The sequence below is a fragment of the Scatophagus argus genome, chromosome 1, assembly GCF_020382885.2.
Source record: "Scatophagus argus isolate fScaArg1 chromosome 1, fScaArg1.pri, whole genome shotgun sequence".
In the NCBI taxonomy this organism is placed as follows: Eukaryota; Metazoa; Chordata; class Actinopteri; family Scatophagidae; genus Scatophagus; species Scatophagus argus.
This window is the reverse complement of record NC_058493.1, coordinates 21,811,784-21,836,328: the sequence shown is the minus strand read 5'-3', so window position 1 is coordinate 21,836,328 and position 24,545 is coordinate 21,811,784. Positions and strand designations below refer to the sequence as shown.

Genomic DNA, 24,545 nt, shown 5'->3' with positions numbered 1-24,545 from the left:
AAGTTTTGTTTACAGTCAGAGAGGCCACTAAAGGAAAAGTAAATTGTGGTTACTACTTTGAGGTTCTTCAGTTACACACATGTGAGTGTTTCCACCAGCTAGACAAAATCCCACCGGCCCCTGAAAGCCGCAGGTTCACTGTGTGTCAGCTAGTTAACCAACAAATTTGAGTGGGATGTTGAACCACTGAAGAACAAGATCAACTGCATCACACGTGATTACATCAAATGCAATACATCAACTGATTTGGTTGAGTTTGGAAGGTGGAGGCATTTAGGGACCAGACGTGTGTGGTGAAAGATGCTACCGACTTTGGTCAGCCTGAACTTGATCAGTGTAAAAATGAGGATGGTGTAATTGTAGACTGTGGTATTTGTATTTTCACTTAATTGAAAGTTCTGAATACCTCTTCCTCCACTATTACGTACTGTTTTTTAACATGAGTAGAATTTTACCATTTCACACGGTTTCTAGTTGGTCCGAGTTTATTGTAATTATATTTATTTGCAGTTGTGTAAAGTAATTAAGTACATTTACATAAGTACTATAGTAGAATTTTTAGGCTACTGCACTGAGTATTGAGTATTTCCGTTTTCTGCTACTTTATGGTCTACTTCTATTTACTCCGTTTATTGGACAGCTTTAGTTACTTTGCAGACAAATAACACAAATATAATCAACAAATGTCATATATTTTTATGGGTTAAGATTAGGCAAAGGCAACAACAACAACAAGACAGCATAAAGTAGCTCAAATTAGTCCTGCCGTTACCGTCTGCAACATTAAATAACGTCCATTAATAATTAAAGTCCAGTAATGAGATATACTTTATTCAGAAAATGGGCCAAGCTGCATAATGAGTACTGTTACATTTGGAACTTTAAGCATGTTATGATGTTAATACTTAAACAAAACACTGAATGCATGATTTCCACTTGTAACAAAGCACTTTTACATTGTGGTATTGCCAGATTACCTTAAGTAGTCAAAGCTCTTGAGCAGACTGCTACTAATTTATGACATATAGCTAAAGAAAAAAAAAGTAAATCACTGGAAGAGAAGTTTATCGTTTGTACATGTGTGCGCCTATGATTGTGTTTATTTGTTTACTGAGGGGGGGCCGGGGGGCCCTTTTTCGGTCAGTCCGCATGATGTTTAATGGCTGTGGCCCAGTGAAAACAGACCGGAGCGGCAGGAATGCAGCCTCCAGGCCGGAGAGCAGCAGCAGCTCCTCCGTCAGACGTGACGTCGCTGGTCCCCCCGCTGGAAAACTTCACTCGGCCCAAGTTTTCTACCAGAGAGGGGGAGAAAAAACAAACCCACACAACGAGACCCAAAAATACCCTCCCTGACCAGGAGCCTCGGAATGTGCGCGCATTGGCGCTTCGACACAGCATCCGGCCGTCGAAATGTTAATCCAGTCGCGTCGTTTCGTCGACTCCGTGGCCGTCGTGGCGTCTGTTTGTGCGACGCTGTTGCTGGCGAGAGGCTGCTTGTGTGTCACCGAGGAGGACGATGAGGTCCTGCATAAAAAACAACTCGTTGAGTTTTACAGTAAGTGGAGTCAACTGGCTGCAAGTTTCCTTTTAAAAAACAAAACAAAACCCCCAAAACTCCGCATTTTATGGCAGGGGTTTTGTCTTTGACACGGCAGGTAACATGACGGTGCAGTCAAGTTCACATTGTGCTGGTTGTGACTGATTGGAGTTTAACTTTTCCTCCAGTTTGCTGGACACCTAACTAAACTATCTTCAAGTCCCCCCGGCGGCCTCCGGACCCCAGTTTGAGCCCCTCTGCTGCAGTTCGGCTCACATTACCATCAGTACATTTTTTGTTTTGTTTTGTTTTTTACAATCTGTTGAAAAGTCTGAGCGTAAAGCTTTTACGCTCCATGCAAGTTGACGCTGGTAAAGACAAACGTGTGCTGCGCTGGTTGTTTTGTCCCCTGCATGGATTCACTATTGAAAAGAAATGTTGTGAGGTGAAATTTCAGTCAGGAACAACGCAGATCACGGAGCTCAGGCTGAGCAGCAGTCTGCTTGACAAGGGATAATATTTGCAGTAAGGGATGATCAATGACAGTTTCGAAAATCAATCAGTTGGTCGAGGAATAACGTCAAGCAGGCACAGACTCCAGCTTCTCACGTGTGAATAAGATGATTTTTGTATTAAGAGTTGAGACGATGAATGAGTTGATTAGTTCATTAACAAGAAATGAATCTGCAGTTATTCTGGTAACTGGTTTATTGTTGCATTTTTTAATCTGTTTGCTGTATTTCTAAATTGAATGATTTTGGGTTTTGGACTTTTGTCTGGACACAAGACCGTCACCTGCTGAAAATTTCTTTTGCAGTTACTTCTGTGATAAATTAATTACTCTATCTACTCTCAAATAAATCATCAAAAGATAATTGAAAGTGAAAATAATTGATTGTTGCTATCCTGCTTTTCAAATTGTTTCTCACCATAATTGTGCTACTTATTTTGTCCAGATCAGGTCAGATTTGAAGTCTTTCTTTTCCCTCGCTGATACACAGTGTGTGTGTGTGTGTGTGTGCATTAGTGTTATTGTATAGTCCATGCCAGTATAAACACATACAAAGCATACAGTTTTGGTCACATTGAACTTCAAACTTATCTCTGGCTGAATGTGCAACACAAACCTCCTTTTCGCCATCTGTCCAACCATGTCAAGTCAACACAGACTCAGCCAATTCGATTTTAAATTAGATTCAGTAACATACACTCTGTTTTTCATCTCCAGTATGCAGTGGTGACATGATGGGAAGGGATCACAGGCTATTCAGTTGCACATTTATTTATTTTGTTTGGCAAAATCTTCCCCCAGGCCTTCATCTAGTGTGAATACAGTTCCAGTTTGGTGGAGAAACACTCACACTAGATCCAGTCCATCCATCCTCCCTTCTCTATGTTACATACTCAGATCAATTCCTCACTTGGTCCTCAAAGTCTCTCACCCCTCTTCTCTTTACACCCCTCCCCTTCCCTCATCCTCCCTTCATGTTCTCTCATCCACATCCTCCCAGAAAAGGGCCTGTTCATCCTGGAGAGTGAGTCGCTGAAGCGCTGCATCACAGTGGATCGCTCCAAGCTGGTGCTGGAGGACTGCGAGCGGCCCACGCGCCGCATGCTGTGGAAGTGGGTCTCCCGGCATCGCCTCTTCAATCTCGGCACCAGCACTTGCCTGGGCCTCAACATCTCCGACACGACGCGGCCTCTCGGCACGTTCGAGTGTGACACGGACCTCCCTGTGCTGTGGTGGCGCTGCCATGGAAACATGCTGTACGGGGCGTCCCAGTGGAAGGTGGCTGTGGCGGAACATTTGGTGGTGGTAAAGAAAAACTCTTATCATGAGTGGAAGAGATACGACACCCCCGGAGAGGGGCCTTGCTCATATCCTTATGAAGGTAAACACCTAAAATATACTACATGTGCTCTAAATTATAATCTTACAGCTCTTTGGTGACTTTTAAGCAACACAAGTGACTTGTCTGTGTGGGATAGTTGTCATTTTAAATCATATTGCGTGTGTGTTTTACTTGCAGATATCCACACTTTGTTGGGAAACGCGCATGGCATGCCCTGTGCTTTGCCCTTTAGGTACAACAACAAATGGTACTCCGAGTGTACGACCGAGGGGCGGGAAGACCAACTTTTGTGGTGTGCTACCAGCACCCGCTACGATGAGGCGGAGAGATGGGGCTTCTGTCCCGTAAAAGGTGAACGTGGACACACAGACATGTGGACAGCTCATGTTTCGACACTGTAACGCCGCCACGCACAGAGCAAGGTTCATAAGGAAACACTTCTTTGCTTTAAATCAGCTACATTTTACTTAAGCGTGCCACAGTGAAATTATTGCTGTGTTTAAGTGACTCAAAATGAAACAAAAATCCAAACCCAATGCAAAAAATATCTTCTTATGTTTCAGTGACGCTTTGTTGCCTTCTAAACATTGTTGCTCTGTGCTCACATCAACTTCAGACTGTGACACATAAGGCTCCCACTCACCTCTTTCCTTCCCACTTTTCTACTACTTTTACAATTTGTGACTTTATCCATAGATTCCAGTTGCAAGCATTTCTGGGAGTCAAACCAGGAGCTGCAGGCGTGTTACCAGTTCAACCTGTACACCATCCTGACCTGGAGTCAGGCACTGTTAACCTGCCAGGCTCAAGGTGGTAATCTGCTCAGCATCACCAGCCTGGCAGAGCACAGGTACATCAGAGGTAGGCATCTGGTAGAAAACACATGCAGAGATCACAAAGCCGCAGAATGAAACATCCAGTATGTTCTGTGCCTGTGTTACATCCCCAAACACTACACTGGAACGACACTAACAATGCACATTCTGCGTTTGTACACCTTCAGATCAGTTATTGTTCTGTGTCTTTATTTGTTTTTCATAACTTATCTGCTGTCATGGTTACCTTTTAATCTCACTGTAACATGTGAGACTTGCTGACTTTTTTATAGTTTACCAGGAATTTATTCTCCGCCGAATTCAGATTAGATTTGTTACGACACACACAACATTCTTGCATTTGTATCTTGCGGCAGACCGGCTGGCGGGTGTTGGAGCGATGGTGTGGATCGGGCTGAACCACCTGAAGGATGGGCGGGGGTGGCAGTGGTCTGATGGAGCACCATTATCACTGATCAATTTCACCACAGGTACTGATTATTTCTTTACTTCAGAGCCAAGTGAGAGGACAGTGAGACGAGATTTTAACATGAATACATTCAGTTCTGATATTTCTGTTTGTTAAAGGTGTTTTCTAAGAGACAGAAGGATTTTTTTTGTGTGTAAAAGTTGGTGTATGGCAGATTGTAAAATGTGCGCGACATAAATACACGTATGACCCAGAGGAACTACACTTCCTTTTAACATGTCGTGCTGGACAGCGTTGAGTGTTGTTTGGCGTAAATCACTGCAACTGATCAACTATTGCATAAGCCCATAAAAATTTCTCCCAACTGCATTTTTATGATGGCTCAGTCCATTAACAACCGGTAATACATGGCACAGTGACTGCACATAAAATGCATTGCAGTCGTTCTCAGCTGGCACTTATTTAACATAATAAACTTTGTTTATTGTGTGTTTTGTCACTTTTTAAAAGGATATTTTATTTTATTATTGCTTTAAGTTGTTTTCTGCGATTTAAAATGAAGTATTTAATTTTCATGTAAACCCACAAACAACATCATAACCATAATTAACTGAACAAAAATCTACAAAATGTATATTTTCATAGCCCTCATTAAATATATCTTTATATGGTGTAAAAATATAGACTTTTTTATATATCTTGTTATCTTCATTAAATGTACAAACTCGGTAGCTAGGGGAAGGGTAAGCAGTTGAGTGCTTTTTTACATACTGAGGTTTAAAAGCATGAGATGAAAAAGAATACGTGGAGGAAATTGATTGATATTTAACGGTTTGTTTGTTTGGGGCCTGCAGAAGAAGAGAACAGTTTATCAACAAAACACGAGGGTTAAAAATGGAAACGCTAGCCTGAACTTTTCACGTCTCTGTGTTCCCATCAGCTCTGCCTGCCAGCCCGCTGCAGGACAACAGACAGTGTGGAGTTTACAACTCAGCCTATGAGGGTCACTGGCAGAGTCTTTCTTGTGAGTCTGCTCTGCCTTACATCTGCAAAAAGACGCCTAACGACACCCGGACTGCCGAGCCACTAGGTTTGTCGCACGAATACCTGACATGCAAACTGCTTTCAGTCATCTTCAGCCATGTCTTCGCCTGTGGCAGGGACCAAGTGAGAAGGTTTCTTAGCCCTTGTAGCCTCTTGGTCTCCACAGCTGTGCTGCACCTGGGGAGCGACCTTATGACCTTCTTCTCAGTTGCGCTGTCGGCGGTCAGACCAAAACAGTGTCTGTGCTGTGAATTTGTGTTTTGTTCTGTTCCGGACTCTGCTGTTCTGATTTCTCCTCCTCTCACGGTTTTTCATCCTCTTCCAGAGAACTGGCAGTATATCCATACAGAGTGTGCTAATGGCTGGTGGCCTCATAATGGTTTCTGCTACAGGCTGCTGTCAGACACAGAAGCAGGAAGCTGGGAGGAGTCTTCCCGGGCCTGTGGCTCTCTGGGGGCAAACCTCACCAGCCTCCATTCCCTGTCTGAGGTTGAAATGATGCTCAACCTCTTGGCTAACTGTAAGGAGCTTCATGCAGTGCAGATACATGAAGTTCTGTTTGGTACAGAAACTCTGGACGGGGATCCTAATACTGTCTTGTTTCTGTGAATGCCATATTGTGTGCAGTCTCAGGAGAGAGCACAGAAGTATGGATCGGTCTGTGGAAACAGGCATCAGCGCCGACTGTAGAGTGGTCCGATGGCTCACCAGTAACTCTCACTCTCTGGTACCAGTATCACCCCCCTCGCAACCTGACGGATGCAGCACTCTGTGCCAAAGCAGATAGGAAGGTAGGAAAGCTTGTGTCGGTGTTTCCTTGATGTTAAAACTCTCTTGAAGCTCAGTTATAACAAATGACTCTTTCATCTGTCTGTAATTTTCCTGATTAATGGATTAATTATTTGGTCTATATGCCCATTAGTTGTCTTCAAATGTTATGTTTCATCTAACCAGCAGCTCAGAACTCAAAGATATTCAGTTTACTATTATGAAGACAAGGAGAAGCACTATATGTATCATGTGAGGTGCTGAAATCATCAAATGTATTTAACTAATTCATTAACTGTGCCATCTCCAGTCCCTGTATAATGTGAGAGGAAAACATTAACCTCTTTTGCAGGAAGGCAACTGGCTTTTAGTATCGTGTGACGAGCGACTGCCCGCTGTGTGTAGAAGAGAAAGCCAGAATCCTGTTCGCCGCGGTGAAACCTGGGACGAGGGTTGTCCAGAGGTAGGAACACGAATGCAAACGTGTCCGCACACACGTCCAGGTCAGCATGCACTGAGTGGCTCGAGTGTCTTGGAACAAGACAAGGAAACTTTGTCATGCAGTCGCACGGCTTGAACAGTAGCTTTGCCCTGACCTCGCAGTCGAAGGGCATCAAAACATCAAATGAATCAAATCACTTAATCTATTACATTTTTGTGTGATAAGATTAAACCTGTAATGTGGCACAACTCTGGTTTAAAGAAGACCAACATACGGCTCGGCTGTGTTTGGTCAATGTGCTCCCGGGGTCATAATTGAGGTCTGAATGTGCCTCGAAAGTCTCTCAAGGACATAATTCAGGACTGCTTCTGCCTATTCATTTTGAAAGAGCAGTGACCTACGGGGAAACCCCAGCACTCAAAGTGGTCTGACTTCATGACTCAGTCAGGGAAAAGACTTTTGTGTTGACAGGGCTTGTTCTGCTCTGCTGCTTTCCAGCCAAAAAAAAGCACAAGCTCAGAATGTTTGGTTCCAGGTTGTTCTATTATTATTCATTTTGACTGTAACCGTCTTTGGTTATTCATCGTAAGGAACTGCCTTTGCATTAGATGTCAGTTGTTAGTTATAAAGCAAGAAGCATTACTAAAGTCCAGTGAAAAATGACTTCATGGTTTCTCACATAACCAAATGACTTATTTTTACCTCTTGTCAGGCAGACTGTGTGCTGCACAGTGTTACATCAGCTCCATACAGATCTGGACGTGCACCAGGCGGAGCCACACGCCTGCTGCAGTTCATCTTCTGAGCAAGTTTCTCCTTTCAGAAGCACAATGAGCTGATTCACTCCAGTGCTGACGTATTGTCTGGCATTCATTTTGCCCCTTGACTCTGTTTACATGAATATCAGACTCCTGAGTCATAGGGCTTCTTCATACCTTGAAAATGGCCCTGCAGGCACAATATCAGTGGACATGCTCGAGCAGTCGTGGATGATTTCCGTCAGAGTTTTAGGAAACAAAGCTTCTTCTTTTTTTTTCACTTTTTTTCTCCCCTGCCGGTAATGCAGGCAAAGATGTGAAATGCTTATCAGGGTGGAGCTGTGCTGATAAAATGAGTACAGGCACTCTAGTTTTAAAGAAAACTTTGAATGTTGTCTTCATATAAATGTTAGTGTTGGCCTCTGGACCTCAAATGTAAGGAAGATGAGGGGGTGGGGACAAATTGACACCACTTGTCAAAACACCCCCACCACACAACACACAAAGCTAGCACCAGTGTTATATCTCTTTTTTTTTTTTTGCTACTGATGGCAAAAACTTGAGAAATATAAACCTGTATTTTTAGCGATGGTGTGGCTCTGAGGATGGTAGTGTTGGTTGATGTGGTGATCTATTTGTCTGCCACTTAATGCAGATTAAAATGTCTCAGCGAATGTTGGATGGACTTTTTGGAAATGGGGTTAAAATTCTCTGATCAACATAAACATGTTGTCGTTGTCACTGTGAACATGTTGACAGTTGTGCCCGCGTGCTGCCTTGCACAGCTGATAGTATGGCTGTGGACTCTTGGGATCATGACTACAAAGGCTGTTTTAAATTTAACAGAAGAAGACAAAGTTCTTAAATATTAAATGTTGTCTAAATACAGCGGGTGTACCAGAAATAAGCCTGAATGAAAAGTGGAAAAATCTGGATTTGTATTAGAATCTCTCAAAAGAATTCAGTAAATAATTAAGATCTCAAACATAACCAGATATTCAGTATTCAATTGTTTGATTAGTTAACTGGTGCTACATTTATTCTGTATATCAAGTATAATAAAAGTGCTGATGTTTGATAGCCTATCCTACCCCAGATGGGTATTCTTACAATAGTAATTACACATGCACGCTTTAATTTGTATTTTTCTTTTAATTCTCTCCTTCTCCGTCTCAGTCTCTGCGTCTGTCTGTTAAAAGTTACTCCTGAAACTCTGTTTTGCACTACTGTTTCTTATTGTATGTGTGTTTTTGATCGTTCCGCTCCTCCATGAAGGCGCTACAGGTGATGCTTTTGTCTCGTGTTGTTCATGTTGCAGGGCTGGAAGCGACACGGACATTCCTGCTACACGGTGACTAGCCATGAACAGAGCTATGAAGATGCACTGATGGGATATTACTGCAAGGCTCCTCTTCTCACTGTGGAAAACAGGTGTTTTATTGAGCGTTTATTGTGTTGACTTGTTCTGAAAAGCTTTTTGTTTTTTTTTTCCTGGAGTCTCCGTCCTCACCTTTTCTCTCTTCATCCTCCTCCTGGCAGGTTTGAGCAGGCATTTGTCAACAGTTTGCTGAGTGAGTCTGGGGCCAACGGCAGCACGTGTTACTGGATCGGCCTCATGGACCAGGACAAGACGGGAATGTACAGCTGGCTCACTCACAGTGGCACACATGTGCCTCTTACCTTCACAAACTGGAACAAACACCAGCCAGGTCGCCAGCTGTCGTATTATGAAGCACAAGTAAAAGTATACTGTGATTGTGCTTATGTGGGGATTTGGTTTAATCTCTTACATGTTTTTTCTCTCCTTCTTTTCAACTTTTTCTTCTCCTTTCCTGTTCCTCTCAGTAGTCAGCGCTGGTGGCTGTGTTGCTATGTCAGGTGGCCCAGCTTTGGGTCACTGGGAGGTGAAAGACTGCACCTCCTTTAAGGCTTTGTCAGTGTGCAAGCAGAGCATCAGCAGTTACCACGATGTGGAGCTGCCAGAGCAGCACATTGACGCCTCCGCCCCCTGTCCTCCAGGGTGGGAATCACAATCTGGGCTCCTCCTCTGTTTTAAGGTTGGCTCCTCCTCACCTCTGTGCTCCTCTCCCTCCTTCTCTCTCCTCTGTTCTGAATCATGTTTCTGATTTATTTTTCAAGCTTCATCTACTCTCCTTACCTCTTTTCTTTGATCTGGGTCCATTCAGGGAAGACTTTCTTAGATCATATGAGTCAGAAATAGATTCTCATTGAACTAGTGACAGAAATATGCTTAATGTAATATTTGCCTTTCAAATGTTTATTTTCTGCCCGGTTCAGCCTGAACCAGCATGCACTTGGTGCCAGGCAGGATTCAGGCTGCCACAACACACACTGACACACAGACTTACAATAAGTAATGACAAATCTTTTGTTTTGACCAACCAGTGGTCTAAACCTCAAAGGTAAGAAATTTACTGCAATTTAAGAGTAAGAAAACAGACACAGAAAATATTCACATTTAGAAGCTGTAACATGTTTTTTGGCATTTTATATAAATATTTGTCTTGAAAAGAGTTCAGATAAAATATTTAAATTATGAGGTTTACCAAAAACGCATCTACTGCAGGGCTGTAATTTTGCTGTTCTTCTGTCTGCCCTTTGAAATGTTGACATATTATGCACATTAGTGAATAGACTGTGAATACAGAAAAAAGAAAATTGCATTAAAAATACACAGAATATATCAATAAATATAGGAAAAAAAAAACCTCTACACGTGATGCACCTGTACAGCCTTACTGACGGTGCTGTTGCTTATTTAACCTGTAGCTCTCAGCTGACAGTAAGTTTTGCTCTAGGTGTTCCACGATGAGAAAGTCCTGATGAAGCGTTCCTGGGTGGAAGCAGACTTCTTCTGCCAGGCCCTCGGTGCTCAGCTGGCCAGTTTCTACCACTATGAGGAGCAGGTGTTTGTTAAGCAGCTCCTCAGTACCATGTTTGAAGGGTTGGTACAGCCCTCTGGGCCTCGTCAATGCGGGAATGTTGTGAGAACTGATGAATGCATCACTGGTTATGTTTTGAGATTTTCATGAGCGAGTACAGAATTTAATAACTAGTTTCTTAAAGAAATAGTTCACCCAAAAATGAAAATTTAGTCACTGTCCACCCACCCCGCTGCTGCTGGAAAGTTGGATGAAGTTTTTCCACAAAGCGCTTCTGGATTAAAAACAGCATTGCTCTAAACATTCTGAAGATGCAAAAAAACAGCTCACAACATAAAACGGCCCCATACGGCTCATAATCCAAGTCTCTGGAAGCCTGGACATCCTAAATTGATCTGAAAAGATGTGATTCATATCATTTTTAAAGCTGAACTCTTCACTGTAGATGTTAGACTGAGAGCGTTAGTGCGCATCCTGTCTGACGTGGGTGCACAAGCTTGGACATGTTGAAGTGTGGCACTTGACAAGATCAGCACAAACTCTGCATACCTTTCCGTCAGCATGGGGGTGAGTAGAAAATTGTTAAATTTAAAGTTTTTGGGTGAAGTGTTCCTTTAATTGTAAACAATGTTGGATGGGCTACAGTGATTAAATAACAATAACTACTACTACTACTACATACAACTGGTTTAAGTTCAAATCTTAAAGTGTTAAAAGACGTGCTGAGCTGGACTTGTGTTGCAGTGTGGTCTTTGTTCTGCTGCCTCTTTTTAGAACAGAGGGTCGCTGGTTCTGGGTGGGTTTAAATAAGAGAGACCCTGAACATCCCGGAGCTTGGGAGTGGTCTGACGGTTCTCCTGTAAGTAGTTCCCCAATTATCCACATGTCTTGCTGTAATAATCAGAACGTGCATCCATTATAGTTTTGATGTTGCTTGTGTGTGTTTTCGTGCAGGTGGTGACGTCCTTCATCGAGGATAAGAACGAGGAGGACGACAGGAGGGACTGTGCCGTGTACAGCGACCTGACCAACAGTCTCACGCCGCAGCCCTGTGACAGCAAACATGAGTGGATCTGCAAGCTGTACAGAGGTGTGCACCCTCACAGTGCTGCTCTTCACGCAGACGTACTGCACGTACACTCATCAGTACTGCGTTACTGACTGAACTCTGATTTATTTTGCAGGTGATAAACTGAAAAGACCCTACTGGTACACTGAGCGTAAGTAGGATTTTCATTTATCTTATAAACTGAAAATAATTCAGTGTTTCCGTATGTGTATATTTCTACCATATGTTAGCCAAGAGTGTGTGGATTGGCATTATTACACACGTGAAACGGTGTCAGTCAGTAGTTATGTCATTATGAATGTTCCTCTGTGTCTGTACTACCCAGAACACCATTTAATTGATTTCTCCAGTCATAGTCTATAAACACTGAATAATCCAAATCAGCTGAGTAATTAGCAACTAATGTCATCAAACAAATGTAGTACCTAATACTATAGATCTAAATTTTGACGCTAAGATTTTCATTTTTAACACAAACGTGTAACCGTTTCAAATGTGGGTGATTCAGTCTCATTATCTGCCCTGAAAAGGAACATATCAGTCGATGCCTAATTAGAACAGTGTATTCATTCATTACACCCATCAATATGAAAATGTGTTAAGTGAAAAGTAGTGCAGGACTGTAGTTGCCCCCCCCCCCCCACAGAGAGCGAGCCCTGGGTGTTTTACCGCGGAGCTGAGTACCTGCTGGCGAAGCAGCCCTTTGACTGGGACACCGTCTCTCTGGCCTGTCAGATGATGGGAGCCTACCTGCTGTCCATTCACTCCAGAGAGGAGCTGCACTTCATCAAGGAGCGCTTGCGGCGGGTTTGTCACTGTTCACTGCTTGTATACATGTACATGTACAAAGAGCCTCATGTGCGGAGCTGTAAAACAAGGCGTTTATTTTATATTTATTATTATTTATATTTCTAGAACATTAATCTTGCTTTTGTATTTAGCGCCGATAAAACGTGAATATACATGCAATATTTCATCATCCCTATTTAAAACCAAAGTTTACCCGAAAATGCACAACTTAAACATTGACATTCTAAACAAAAGAACGAAAATCAAAGTAAAATACACAGCACACGTGTTTATGATATAATAATAAAATACTCCTACTGTAAATTCTAATTAAAGCACCTCTTTACTTCTCATACCATGACTTTAAGAAACATAAACACTTTTTTTTTCAGTAGGCACAAGCATCATTTCACACAGGACTGTACTTTATTGTAGTACAGTCCTGTGTGAACAGTATTGTAACTGTTCATCCACACCGTGAAAAGCGAACACGTGCATGAAAAAGTGTGAACACAAGTGACACACTCGTTCCTCATACAAACTCAAGTGTTCGCAGACGCACGTCAACAAGTTAAAATGTACCTCATACTCGGACACTTTCATGCTCGAGTGCCCCCACACACAGGGGGCACAAGAAAGGCTGTCTTTTCGGTGGCAGCCTTTTGGACCACGCTAAAGGAGTCTCTTGTGGTGTTGAGGCTTGTGAGAGGATAAAGGGAACAAAACAAGGCAATGAAAGAGCCGAAGCACGGGCCGGGGAGAGCGCCTGAATGGCCGTTCATGTAAGAGAGGCTCTGAAAAGCCAACCTTCCAGCCCAGTGAGGACTGGATTTGCAAAGGAATAGAGTAAACATGAACTTTTTCATCCCTGTTCCCTTTCACTGTGTCTCCTCAGCTCTCCCTGGGCCCAACCGACTGGTGGATTGGCCTGTCCATTGGGCAGCCTGGAGAGGAGATCAGGTGTGTGTGTGTGCTTTCCAGTTTGTTAAACATTCCTTGTTGCTGCCACCGGCTCTGTTAGAGCAATTGACAGTTTGTCCAAAATCCTAAGTAAAGAAATGTTGATGTAGTCACAACCCAGGCGCTCGTTTCACAAAAGCAATTTGCTGGCCTCGCTTGGGTATACTTTAAAACTGGAAGCAGCCACTTGGGCAGAGAAGATAAATTCGAGTTAGTCCTGCAGGGCTTTTCTATGCTCATGTGCTGTTCACTGTGTTTTTGCACAACATACGAAAGTGACCAAGAGGAGCTGATCTTGAATCGTAGCTTGCATGTTGAAAACATAAAACATCTGTGTGTTACAGCAAACAGCTTTTATGTCGTACTAATCCTGGCCTGGTCTCAGAGTAGAGCGTCAGCAGCGTGAGACATTTAACTTTAATGTCCACTCAATATTCTGTTCACCTAGAGGGAGGACATGTGTTGATGAAAACATTCAGTGTGGAGAGATGTGGAGACTAAAACATTCCTCAAATTAATACATGAAACAAAAGCCATAATAAATTCCATATTTCCATCCAGTAACTTGGTGGATGTTTGTCATCCTGCTGCGCCCTCTTCTTCTGCGATTAGCCCCGACTGGACTGGAACTCGTCATCTTGAGGCAATCACAGCATGCATTAGTTGCATGCAAGAAGTTGAGGATGTCAGCGAGGGCTTTTCATTAACCGTATTTGTGTGTTTGTTTGCAGGTGGAGCGATAAGACGGAGGTAGAGTTTCAGAACTGGGCCGAGGAAAGTGCCGGAGGTGGCCCAAGTAAAAACGGTTTGTGTGTCACCATGTCCTCTTCAACAGGTAAGCACAGGCAGAAACTTCCTCTGATGCATGTTTACGTGCACATGCCAGGAGATGTTGAGGTTCTCCTGTTATGTTGCAGGAAAGTGGTCGCCTAAAAAGTGCAGAGATCTCCACGGCTATGTGTGCAAGAGGAAGACGGTGTCTGTGGTGGAGACTCCCAGGGAGCCACACTATATCGGAGGATGTCCAGAGAAATGGCTGTACTTTGGACACAAGGTTCAGACACACACACTCGGACATGCATGTGCGTGCACATGTCTTAGTAGATCTTGAATCACATATTAATATAACTGGTAAAACAAGACCTTAATGTCTTGTGGAAAAAATTAAATAACTTTCTAGACAACTGAGGCACTTCAGTTCGGCTTTCTTTATTATCATTATAATGTTACAGTACAGGTTAAGGAACTTGGCATTGATTTTATTGTCATGGCACAATGCAAACTACTAAAAAGTAAGTTAATTTAGATAATTTCATGCATGCAAGTACTCAAATGTCATAGGATAGGTGCAGTGAAGAAGTTAACACTGTGTGTAACATTACCTGATTAATCCCCTCTGATTTAAGCAGAAGAAGCAGAGTTCTGGAGACACATAAAATCAGCTGCCAAACTTTCGCTTTTGTCTTTACCGGTAACACAAAATTACCTTCTTTGTTTAGAATCAGAATCAGAATCAGCTTTATTTGCCAAGTACATGCGACCATACAAGGAATTTGACTCCGGAATTGTTCTCTCTCCTGTGCACCATACAAAATATCAAAGAAGACTACAAGCTTGTGTGCCTTTGACTTTGAATCCTGACCTCTCCAAACAAGAGTCCTGGTGGTGATTTGGGAATAATAATTTGCACTTCACAGTGTGATATTCATGTTTTGTTGTTTACTTTGTGTGTGTGTGTTGGTAGTGTCTCCTGCTTCACCTCCCTGGCAGTCCAAAGGAAGGAAAGAGTTGGAAAGATGCCCAGTCCATCTGCTCCTCATTCGAAGGCTCGCTAGTCGCTATAGAGGACGAGATTGAACAAGGTAGAGGCAAAGTGAACTCCACGACCATCCTATGAATGGCCTATTTTACATACCAACACCATCAGATGTTTTTGTGCTCTTCACTTACTTTGCTGGTCTGCCTGTCATACATGTTTTTTTTCTGTTGACCTTCCATCACTTCTGCAGCATACATCACCATGTTGCTCCAGGGGAGCTCTGTAGGTGTGTGGATTGGTCTGCGGAACGAGGACACCATGAAATGGATCAATGGGAAACAAATCAGCTACACCAACTGGTCTCCAATTGAACCGAAGAGCTACCTGGCTGTAAGCCCCTTTTAATACTTCAGGCTGACCTTCAACCATTTTTTGTTTTTATCATGCTTGCGTGAATAACATGAAGCCGAGTTGCTGTTTTTAACTGCTGTATATTTTTTTCAGGTTTCTTCTTTATAGCATAATCTTTAGCTTCAACTCACTGCTAGCAGTGCAAACAGCAGAAGTTCAGTCTTTTGACTGGATTTGATTCAATTAATTTTTTAATCACCAAAATACTCTGTGGTAGCTTGTGAAGTTTTGTGTGCATAGGCCATCTGACACTGTCTATGCACAAAACAGTCAGTGCATTTATTTCCAACAGTAACGATGACTTAAAAAAATGAACCACCAAAAAAGAAACAAAAATTCTTAAAAAAGACCCACTACCTTTTGTAGGTAAAAGATGAACGTGTTCAGAAAAGGGCTGTTGTCAATGGGTTTGTGCGAGCTAAAATGTACTCTATGAACCCCCAGGACGATGAGTGGCTCAGTGGATTTGCTGATGAGCCGTTGTGTACTGTTCTGTCCAACAACCACAACTTCCACCTGACAGGAAAGTGGTACGATGAGAAGTGCAGCGAGAGCGGGTATGGCTTTGTTTGTCAAAAACCTCAAGGTATGATTCGTTCAGTTTCTGTTACTGTCATTGTGTGTTTTTGGACACGTCTGTCTTTCTCTTTTACTGTGGGAATCCTTTTGCTTCCTGATGCTGAAATGGTTTGGTTTTCCTGACAGGGTTTCCTTTTAAAACATTAACACAATGGAAAACGTAAGGACATTTAAAGGCACATTTAAGAGCAACCCAACACCTGTCTTTGCTGACCTCCAGTGGTTTAAATTCTCACTTTGCTGCAATGATTTGTAAGGCCTTCATTTATACATTCAGACAGAATCAGGCATTGCGGCGATTTGAGCTGTCATTATTGTTTAGCCCGGCTCAGTTTAAAACCTCAGTGAAACATGACTAAATACATACAGAAATTGAATGCCATAGAACTTTGTTTTGTTATGTAGTTTGACAGTCATAACTGAAAAATAGAACATGAATATCAACAATGGCCATTTATAGATATTGGCTATTTGTGCGGTAAAAAATCAGTTAAACTGCACTATGAGACACTGCTGGGAAGTAGGAAGTAGTTTTGATTGTTAACCTTTCAGCACCTTGTTTTTTTGGATTACCAGCTTGAAGTCATCATTCTGAACCAGTCATCCACTGACTTACCTTCTTTTTACTTTCCTCTCTTCTTGTCACTTTTGCTTGTTGCAGATACTTCAAAACCCCCCACCCACTCCTATCACCACCCTCTCCCTCACAGTATTGAGTACAGGAGCCACAGCTACAAGGTCATGTCTGGCAACATGAGTTGGTACGACGCGATGCATGTGTGCACAGAGAATCATTCTGACCTAGTGAGCGTTACGGATGCCTACCACCAGGCTTTCCTCACTGTCCTTGTCAACAGATTGGCAGTCCCCCACTGGATTGGATTGTATAGTCAAGACGTATGTATCTCCCATGCAGTGTGTCCTGTATACCTCTGCACTGTGTGTGTTTACTATACACCGATCAGCCACAACCTGGGGGCCCCACCCTCAATGAATGAATCCACTCTCCTGGCTTATTCCAGTGCATCCCACAGATTCTCAATCAGGTTGGGATCTGGGGAGTCTGCAGGCCGTTGTTGCGGTCATTGAGACATTCTTGAGTTGTTTTCAAAGAAGGGAAGGGAGGCTGCCGCTGACAGGAAGAGCCGTAGCCCTTTAGGTGGGTGGTGTGAGTCAAAGAACATCCACATGATTGCCTGCATTGTAAATCGATATTTAACGTTATTCGCTTCACCTGTCATTGGTTTTGATGTTGTGGCTGATCGGTGTATGTTTGTGCTGCATTGTGTGTTGTGTCCTCTTTTCTATAGTCTGTCGATTGTTTGACATTTTGGGAAATCCACCTGATGAGAATATGCTACTCACATGTCCCCATGATAAATGGCCAGCAGCCGGTTAGCTAGCTTAGCATAAAGATTTAAAACAGTAAAACAGTGTGACCCTGTCCATAGTCTCATTTTTCAAAGGTTAACTAATTTAAATGCTTATATCAAAATCCTCATAAAACTAGTAGCTTGTACATGTCAGCATATTATCAGCATCATAAACCTGGCAAGTTCCTATGTCGCACCATCTTACCATGAGGCATTGAGACTTAATTGTCTGCTCTAAAATGGAAAATTTGAATATTTTGAATAGTTTCTTTTTCAGGTACACACCGAAAGCTTGTAGTTAAAGCAAAACAGTCTGGTTTTAAATCTTTATTAATGATTATAAAATATGTTAGTCACAGGTATGAAACACAAAGGAAAGTATTAAAAAAAACTGATGTAGAAGATTTTTAGAGTAACTAAACGCCTAAACCTCTTCTTTCTGCTGAAAATCAATTTAAATAGACATTTAACAGTTTTGCTAATCGATTCAGGTCCAAATCTTGACATTTTAGTGCAAAGCATTTGAAAATTCCTTTTTGTGTGTTATAAATATGCATCGCAACTGCCCTCTACAGGTTGAAACCCGGCTTTTGCAATTGAATTTGGCAATTGAGTGGCTAATCTGGAAACAGGTTGCGTATTTGGTGGCAGCCTACTTCACTAACCCCCCATAAAACCAACGTCTCGCCACATTGCCAACCGTGGAGAGTTAGGAGCGGTCTAAGCGGATTATGTGGATTTATAGTAGTGACTGACTTGTTTCATTGCACTGTTAGCATAGATATTTTAGTGTCAATTTTATACTTGGTTCTGTGTTCATAGTATTTAGTAGGTTAGTTAGCAGTTTTAGACAGTTGTTAGGTTGTTATATTCTTTCCAATTTTAGTAGCTGTAGGTTAGCTTTAGTTTGTACTTTAACTTTGGTTGATTTAGCATCAGTTAGTTTTAGCGGCCAGAATGGCTCGGCACTGCTGCTTTCTAGGCTGTAAAAACACCTCCGGACCGCACAGCTTTACAGCCGTCAATCCCCGGCCACCCCGCCCTACTCAAGTCAATACTTTCGCAATCTTGAGTCATTTTTTGAATTTTCAGGATAGTGGAAGTTAAGCTGAGACTCTGTGGTTTAGTTACTCGGACGCCTGATGTGATTTGTTTTGTTTGTTTTACATAGCCGCCTGTCAGTGGTTAGTTACAGTCGTCTCTCAAGTCTCAGGGATTTTCTGTCCACAGGCCTGTACTTTCCCAGCATACAGTCAGAGCCTTCACATTTAGCTTCAATTATCACTGAGTCCTTGTGGAATGTCTTAGTCATGGCGAGAAATGAACACGGGAAGTGAATGAACCGATTTTCTCTCTGCTTCTCTTTTGTCTTTCTCGTGTACCACTCGAAGTAGATCTGCTTTTTGACTTTTATTCCATTCAGTCAACACAGCAACCACCATAATTCAATATTAACAAATACCTGTTGTATTTTTGTCGTGGTTCAGTAACCATTATGGCTGCTTCGAATCATGCTGCTTGATCATTATACCATGAAACACGAACTGTGTATATCACTTGTGGTGAAATCGGCAGCTGGAATCCCCCTCAGTACCATACGCCTCCTTAAATAAACCATGGAACATGTTCTTTCTTTGGAAAGAGAAAGAATTTTCTTTGTCATATTATGAGAAATGGACATGTTGGTGCCCATACATGGCAGACACCCAGTATCAGTATTTAGTACATGGTGGTGTCATACAGAGCACACAAGATTACAAAGCACCAAGCTACCAATAACTTAAAGTTGTACAGTACACCCGGACAGGTCCATGTGAATGGCAGCATTGGTTTCAAGATCCTGTTATCTAACTAGTTAACCTTGCCTCTTTAAGTATTAAGTACAGCTTGACGCCTGCAGCAGCAATAGATTTCACTCCTAACACATGTTGAGTGACAGAGTGCCGCTGCCACAACTTCTTGACTGACACACTGGCGGTTGTGCTTCCTTACAGGGTGGCATTAATTATCAGTGGTCAGATGGCAGTGACACGGTGTACACGCACTGGGACGCGGCCGATGACGACGAAGACATTGTGATGGGAGAGTGTGTGTACATGGACGTGAGCGGAGGCTGGCGGAGAGCTGACTGTGAAACTCCGCTACCAGGAGCCCTCTGTCATGTTCCCCCACCCAGTCAGTGCTGCTTCAGTGACTCTCTGAATATCAGCTCTCCCCACTGCATCTCTTCAGCAGTTTCTGTCATTGATAATGTGTGAAAATACACTTCATTTAAGGGCTTTCTCCTGCTCTCTCTCACAGACAGTAAACCATTCATCTCATATGAGGTGGTGTGTCCGTCCACGTGGGTGAAATTTGGGCAAGGCTGTTACAACTTTGAGCCTGTCGTGCAGAAACTTACATTTGAAGAGGCAAGAGAGCACTGCAGGCAGAAAGGTAGAGATTTCTGAGGTGTCATTTTCATTACCTGTGCAGCTGTTATCTGTGTCATTTATGCATCATTTCTCTTTGTCAAGATGAAAACAATTGTTATGGTTGAATATTAGGAAAAATAAATGTAAGAATTGGCTGCTTAATCGCTCTAATCTGCAGGATGGATTGCATGCTCCCCCTACAGGTCAAGGGGAGGAGCTGCTCTGAAAAGGACAAGACTTTACAAAACAGTGGTTGAGTTCTGAATCAGAAATGTCACTCAGAGGAAAAGGCTGGGGCGGACAAACAAATCCATATTTGTTTTTAAAGCATTAGTTTGATAATTTGGAAACAAATGCTTATTCGCTTTCTTTCAGAGAGTTAAATGAATCCACAGGCGGGTGTGGCTTCATGCTTGCTGTCTCTAAGCGAAGCGAAGCTAAGCTAATATTCTGCAGGCTGTAGCTTTACTTTAAAAAGGTTTTTTTTAAAAAAGATCAGAGATTTAAAAAAAAAAAAATCAAGATTTAAAACAACCAAGAAGCAGAATGCAATTTTTTGCCAAACATGTAACACTATTCCTTGTGCAGTAGTTGAGAGTTTGTTTCACTTCTGTCACTTTCTAGTCAACACCTCAGATGTCCTCACTGTTGAAAGTGAGAAGGAGAACCGTTTTGTTCTGGAGCACCTGTGGTCGTCAGGGTTCCTTCACCATGCTGTGTGGTTGGGGATGTACTTCAACATTGACAGTAAGAATCTATCACTATACCCTGCTCATCAGGTGATCTCGTTCCCCTGCAATCCGTTTTTATTAAACAGAGGCCTCTGCTTTTAGCTGACTCTATGGCCTGGGTGGATGGTTCACCCATGGACTACACCAACTGGCCCAGCAAAGCCCCAGACTCCAAGCTGTTGACTGCAGATACCTGTGTTACCACCAGGGTGGTTGACGGTGGGTGGCACCTGTCACAGTGCAGCGAGCGCCTCGGCTTTGTCTGCAAAACCATCTCAAGTAAGTTGAACTGAAAGTTGAGCTTGAAACTCTGGACCTGCTGAGACAATCGTGTGTCCCATGAATTGACTGTAATCACTTTTGTCTTCTGCTGCAAAATCCATCTATCTATCTGTGACTGTATCCAGAAAGATGTGTGTTTATTTAATCAGGATAGAAGAGCTTTATATAAAGCGTTTTAATGTTTAGTAAAACTAAAATCCACCCTAGGCTCTGTATGCTGAGTTGTGAACATAAAAACCAGGATAGAAAATGTATATAAATTAGTATTAATAAGATAAAGATGCATAAAAACAGGGAGAGAATTCCCTAATTAATGTAAAATAAAATGGACAATAAAACCCACTCCATAATAGTAGCAAAAATAACCTAAATTAGGAATAAAACAGGAATGCAGAGAATGCATAACACAGAGGGAAAACATAAAAGTGAATAGTAATAATTAAAATAGCTCAATTTGCTCCTATAAAGCAGCCATAGATGATCACAATGTTGAAAGGAAAACAGGGAGGAGAACCTTGAAATCAATTCTGAATGTTACAGGAAGTCATTGGACTAGCGTACTCTCTCTTCTTGATTCAGGCTAATAGATGAGCTGCTGAGATTTTAATGAGCTGAAGTGCCTCTCAGCGTTCCTTTTTTTTATTTTAGGGGGAGATCAGTAAATAGTGCATTACAGTAATCAGTTTTTCAGCACCTTTCTTGATTTGTAAATGTGAATGTCCAAGGTGACACACAACTGAACTTCACCATATGTGTTCTTTTGCAGATGTAAATACGGAGGTGGAAGTGAAGCCACTGAATGGTAAGGCGCACTTTAAATAGAGTGACAATGCTAAGAATGTATTAGCAAATAATTTTACGTTGTGAGGAAGGATACAGGGTATGTGTAAACGTCACAGTTATCTCGTTATGTGTGTTTCAGGTTTACATCATGGCGTCATCCCTGCTGCAGTGCTGGTGGCTGTACTCATCTTCGCCCTGCTGGCAGGAGCGATGTGGTTCGCGTACAAGAGGAACGGTTCACGTTTTCGCAGGCTCCCCACTCTTGGCAGCGCTTATTACAGACAAACCAGCTCGCAGGCCACAGAGTCGGACGGAAATGTGCTAATCACAGACCTGGAGGCTCACTCAGGAGAATAGCACTCAGTGACCGCTTTCCTCTTTTTATGGTCTCTGTTGTGTCGCTCCCCCCCACTCATTGTAAGTCTGTCTCCCACCACTTTACCATCAGGTATGAATGCCACATGACACTGTAAAGCTGTGACGCTGACTCCTCAGGACAGTGGTGTGATGATGCTGGGCATACGTGTCCTTCTTTGATTTGACAGTGTGCTCAAAGGATCCATGTTGCTCTCTACAGTTTGCCTCCATACAAATACCTTCAACGAGACTGATGTCCGTGAACATGTCTCCTGTGTCGACACTGAAGAGCTCACATTTGAATTCCCAGGCTAACAAAGTTCACGTAAATGAGAATGTTTAATGAAGGTGCACTAGAGAGCTTTAAACGTGTAAAAAAAAAAAAAAAAAATGGGTACAGAAGGTTGTTGTAATCCTGCAGTATGAGGATTTAAGCAATTAGAATTGCTAAACAGTACTGACATGGATAGTAGAGCAAGGATCTAGTCAGTAGGATTCGAATGGGAGATGGAAAATCTCAGTCTGCTTGTCAGGGTACAAACTTTCATTGCCAAATAAAATGCAGATCTCTGACAAAATAGAAAACACTTTGATATTTGTGATTTTGTATTTCATTCAAAATTCAGGAGCTGTTGAAGCTGCACTTGTGCTACAGCAGTTTTGTCAGTATTACTTTTTGTGTATTTTCATTTTGTTGGGTATACATGCTGTATATTGATACCGAAAGGTGTTTTCGTGTGTTCAGAACTCATAGGAAATGTGTAAGGCTGTAACTGATGATTTGGCTTTGTTACCTTGTTCACTTTTGTCTTTGGATGCAAAGCAAGTTATTAGATGTATTTTGCACACCTTTCTTTTGTGTTTTAATAAGCGGCGGTTAAGTCTAACAATTTTTTTTATCACTTGAGTCTTGCAGAGAAAAATCCTTCCACATCTTTAAGTTTTAATTCTGTCAGTGACTTCACTTTTTGTAGAATTTCTCCACAGATTTCTATGATTTACTATTTCCTCCTGTAACATCTTCATTACAAATAGCTGGGATTGTTGTAATACTATCTAACCACGCGCTATACTCATGTTTAGGTCCTTTGGGCTCTCTTTTTGGATAAATGTGGTTTATGTGTTGTTGTGTGCTGAGAAACAGGGGAGGCTGGGGATTGTACTGGAATTATTTCATAAGTTGATTGTGTGATTGATAAAAAGCAAAAGTTCCAATAAACAGAAGGTCAAAATAAATGCTAGTTTATAGGCTTGCTGCTCATAGCATTTTGCCATTGTTACAAAATGACATAAAGTATAAAAGGTCAGAGAGTGGATTGCTTTTTTTTTCTTTTTTTTTAAAAATCATAGCAAAGTCTAATAATGTGATAATAAATACATTTACCGGTACTGTATGTAAACAAGGACAAACAGAAAGCCTTAAGTAAAAATTAGTGAGAAGTCCTTATAGGACTGATGGTATTGCTGGTCTAGATTAGGCCAAGTAGGTCACATTTGTTTTCATATTAAAATCTCCGAATTTATCTTTGGTCCTTGAGAATTATACTTGCTATCGTGGCTCACTGATTTACATCCCTGACAATATCACGAATATTGTCTCCATGGAAACAAGGAGAAGATTATAGGGCCTTGGCTTTGTGTAAAAATATAATAATCATCTGATGTTGAATCGACCTAAATAAAACACAACTCAAGCAGTTAGATTGCCTTAACAAAGGTATTAACGTTTGGCAGAACATAACAAGGAGAAACGAAACAGCAAAGTGCTAATGACAGGACGTAAACAAATTAATGTAGTAAGTTATTCAGGGGTCATACAGGCTGTCGCATTTACAGATGAAAACACATTCTCTACACGAAAAACACAGCCTGGGTGTGTTTCATTTGAAGCTAACAGCCTGGTGGGCGTGAGGCGGATGCTTCTAGCAAGTTTCCGGGCCATCGGGAATGTTAAGGGAGCGCAACAGCGCGGAGCCGGAGTTTTGTCCAACAGGAAGACGAGTGATTAAGCCTTCAAAATGAAAGCTTTAGCCCACTGGAGAATGTGCTGTTGGTAAAGACTTCAATGTCCGTTATAGGAAGGCGAGCCCATAATGTTATACAGTAAACTACTGGCAGATTCTAGATTAAAGAGAGACGATTGAGCGGCAAGGAGGCAAACCGAACTGAAGTAGTGGCCTTGGCTAATAAGAACAACAACTTAAGACATAATTTAGCCCTTTGTCCAAGTGAGTCTTGAATTTGATTTAGCGTCTCGTATGTTGGACTTTGTTATCCATAATTTTGATTCATTCACTTGATTTCTCAGGATTTTGACTTGCTATGCCGTATTTGTTGGACTTTGTAAGTCATAGGCATAATCCATAATCATATCATCTCATATAAATCATAATTTAGTTTAGATTTAGCATCTAATTTTTTTTATTCAAGTCAAAAATTTTGGCTTAGAATACCACAAGTTGTTTGACCAAATGATATAATAATATGA

The 24,545-nt window shown here is 42.0% G+C and overlaps 1 protein-coding gene across 2 annotated transcripts; it reads left to right on the top strand.

Moving 5' to 3' along the window:
* Positions 1 to 1,037: 1,037 nt before the first annotated feature.
* pla2r1 (phospholipase A2 receptor 1) lies at positions 1,038 to 23,364 on the top strand. Of its 2 annotated transcripts, XM_046391326.1 has the most exons (30): positions 1,038 to 1,555; positions 3,049 to 3,429; positions 3,568 to 3,741; positions 4,087 to 4,251; positions 4,583 to 4,696; positions 5,576 to 5,725; positions 6,005 to 6,199; positions 6,307 to 6,470; positions 6,800 to 6,910; positions 8,966 to 9,078; positions 9,187 to 9,356; positions 9,496 to 9,704; positions 10,467 to 10,612; positions 11,325 to 11,409; positions 11,505 to 11,640; positions 11,735 to 11,770; positions 12,266 to 12,426; positions 13,304 to 13,368; positions 14,100 to 14,203; positions 14,286 to 14,422; positions 15,113 to 15,230; positions 15,378 to 15,517; positions 15,983 to 16,124; positions 16,779 to 17,014; positions 19,485 to 19,665; positions 19,792 to 19,926; positions 20,529 to 20,651; positions 20,738 to 20,914; positions 21,684 to 21,719; positions 21,840 to 23,364. In XM_046391326.1, exons 1-30 carry the CDS (start codon positions 1,411 to 1,413, stop codon positions 22,055 to 22,057), a joined length of 4,467 nt encoding a protein of 1,488 aa, XP_046247282.1. In that variant the 5' UTR covers positions 1,038 to 1,410; the 3' UTR covers positions 22,058 to 23,364. The 2 variants fall into 2 exon arrangements, with proteins under 2 accessions (XP_046247282.1, XP_046247292.1); XM_046391336.1 differs by lacking the exons at positions 1,038 to 1,555; positions 3,049 to 3,429; positions 3,568 to 3,741 and having other exon boundaries at positions 4,102 to 4,240.
* Positions 23,365 to 24,545: the final 1,181 nt, after the last annotated feature.

What these genes read in the sequence shown, in the direction of transcription:
- pla2r1 (XM_046391326.1), top strand. Translation starts at nt 1,411, where the DNA reads ATGTTAATCCAGTCGCGTCGTTTCGTCGACTCCGTGGCCGTCGTGGCG. An exon ending in AGAGCACAGGTACATCAGAG is followed by an intron (nt 4,252 to 4,582) that starts GTAGGCATCTGG and finishes ATCTTGCGGCAG; the next exon opens with ACCGGCTGGCGGGTGTTGGA. An exon ending in ACCCTACTGGTACACTGAGC is followed by an intron (nt 11,771 to 12,265) that starts GTAAGTAGGATT and finishes CCCCCCCCACAG; the next exon opens with AGAGCGAGCCCTGGGTGTTT.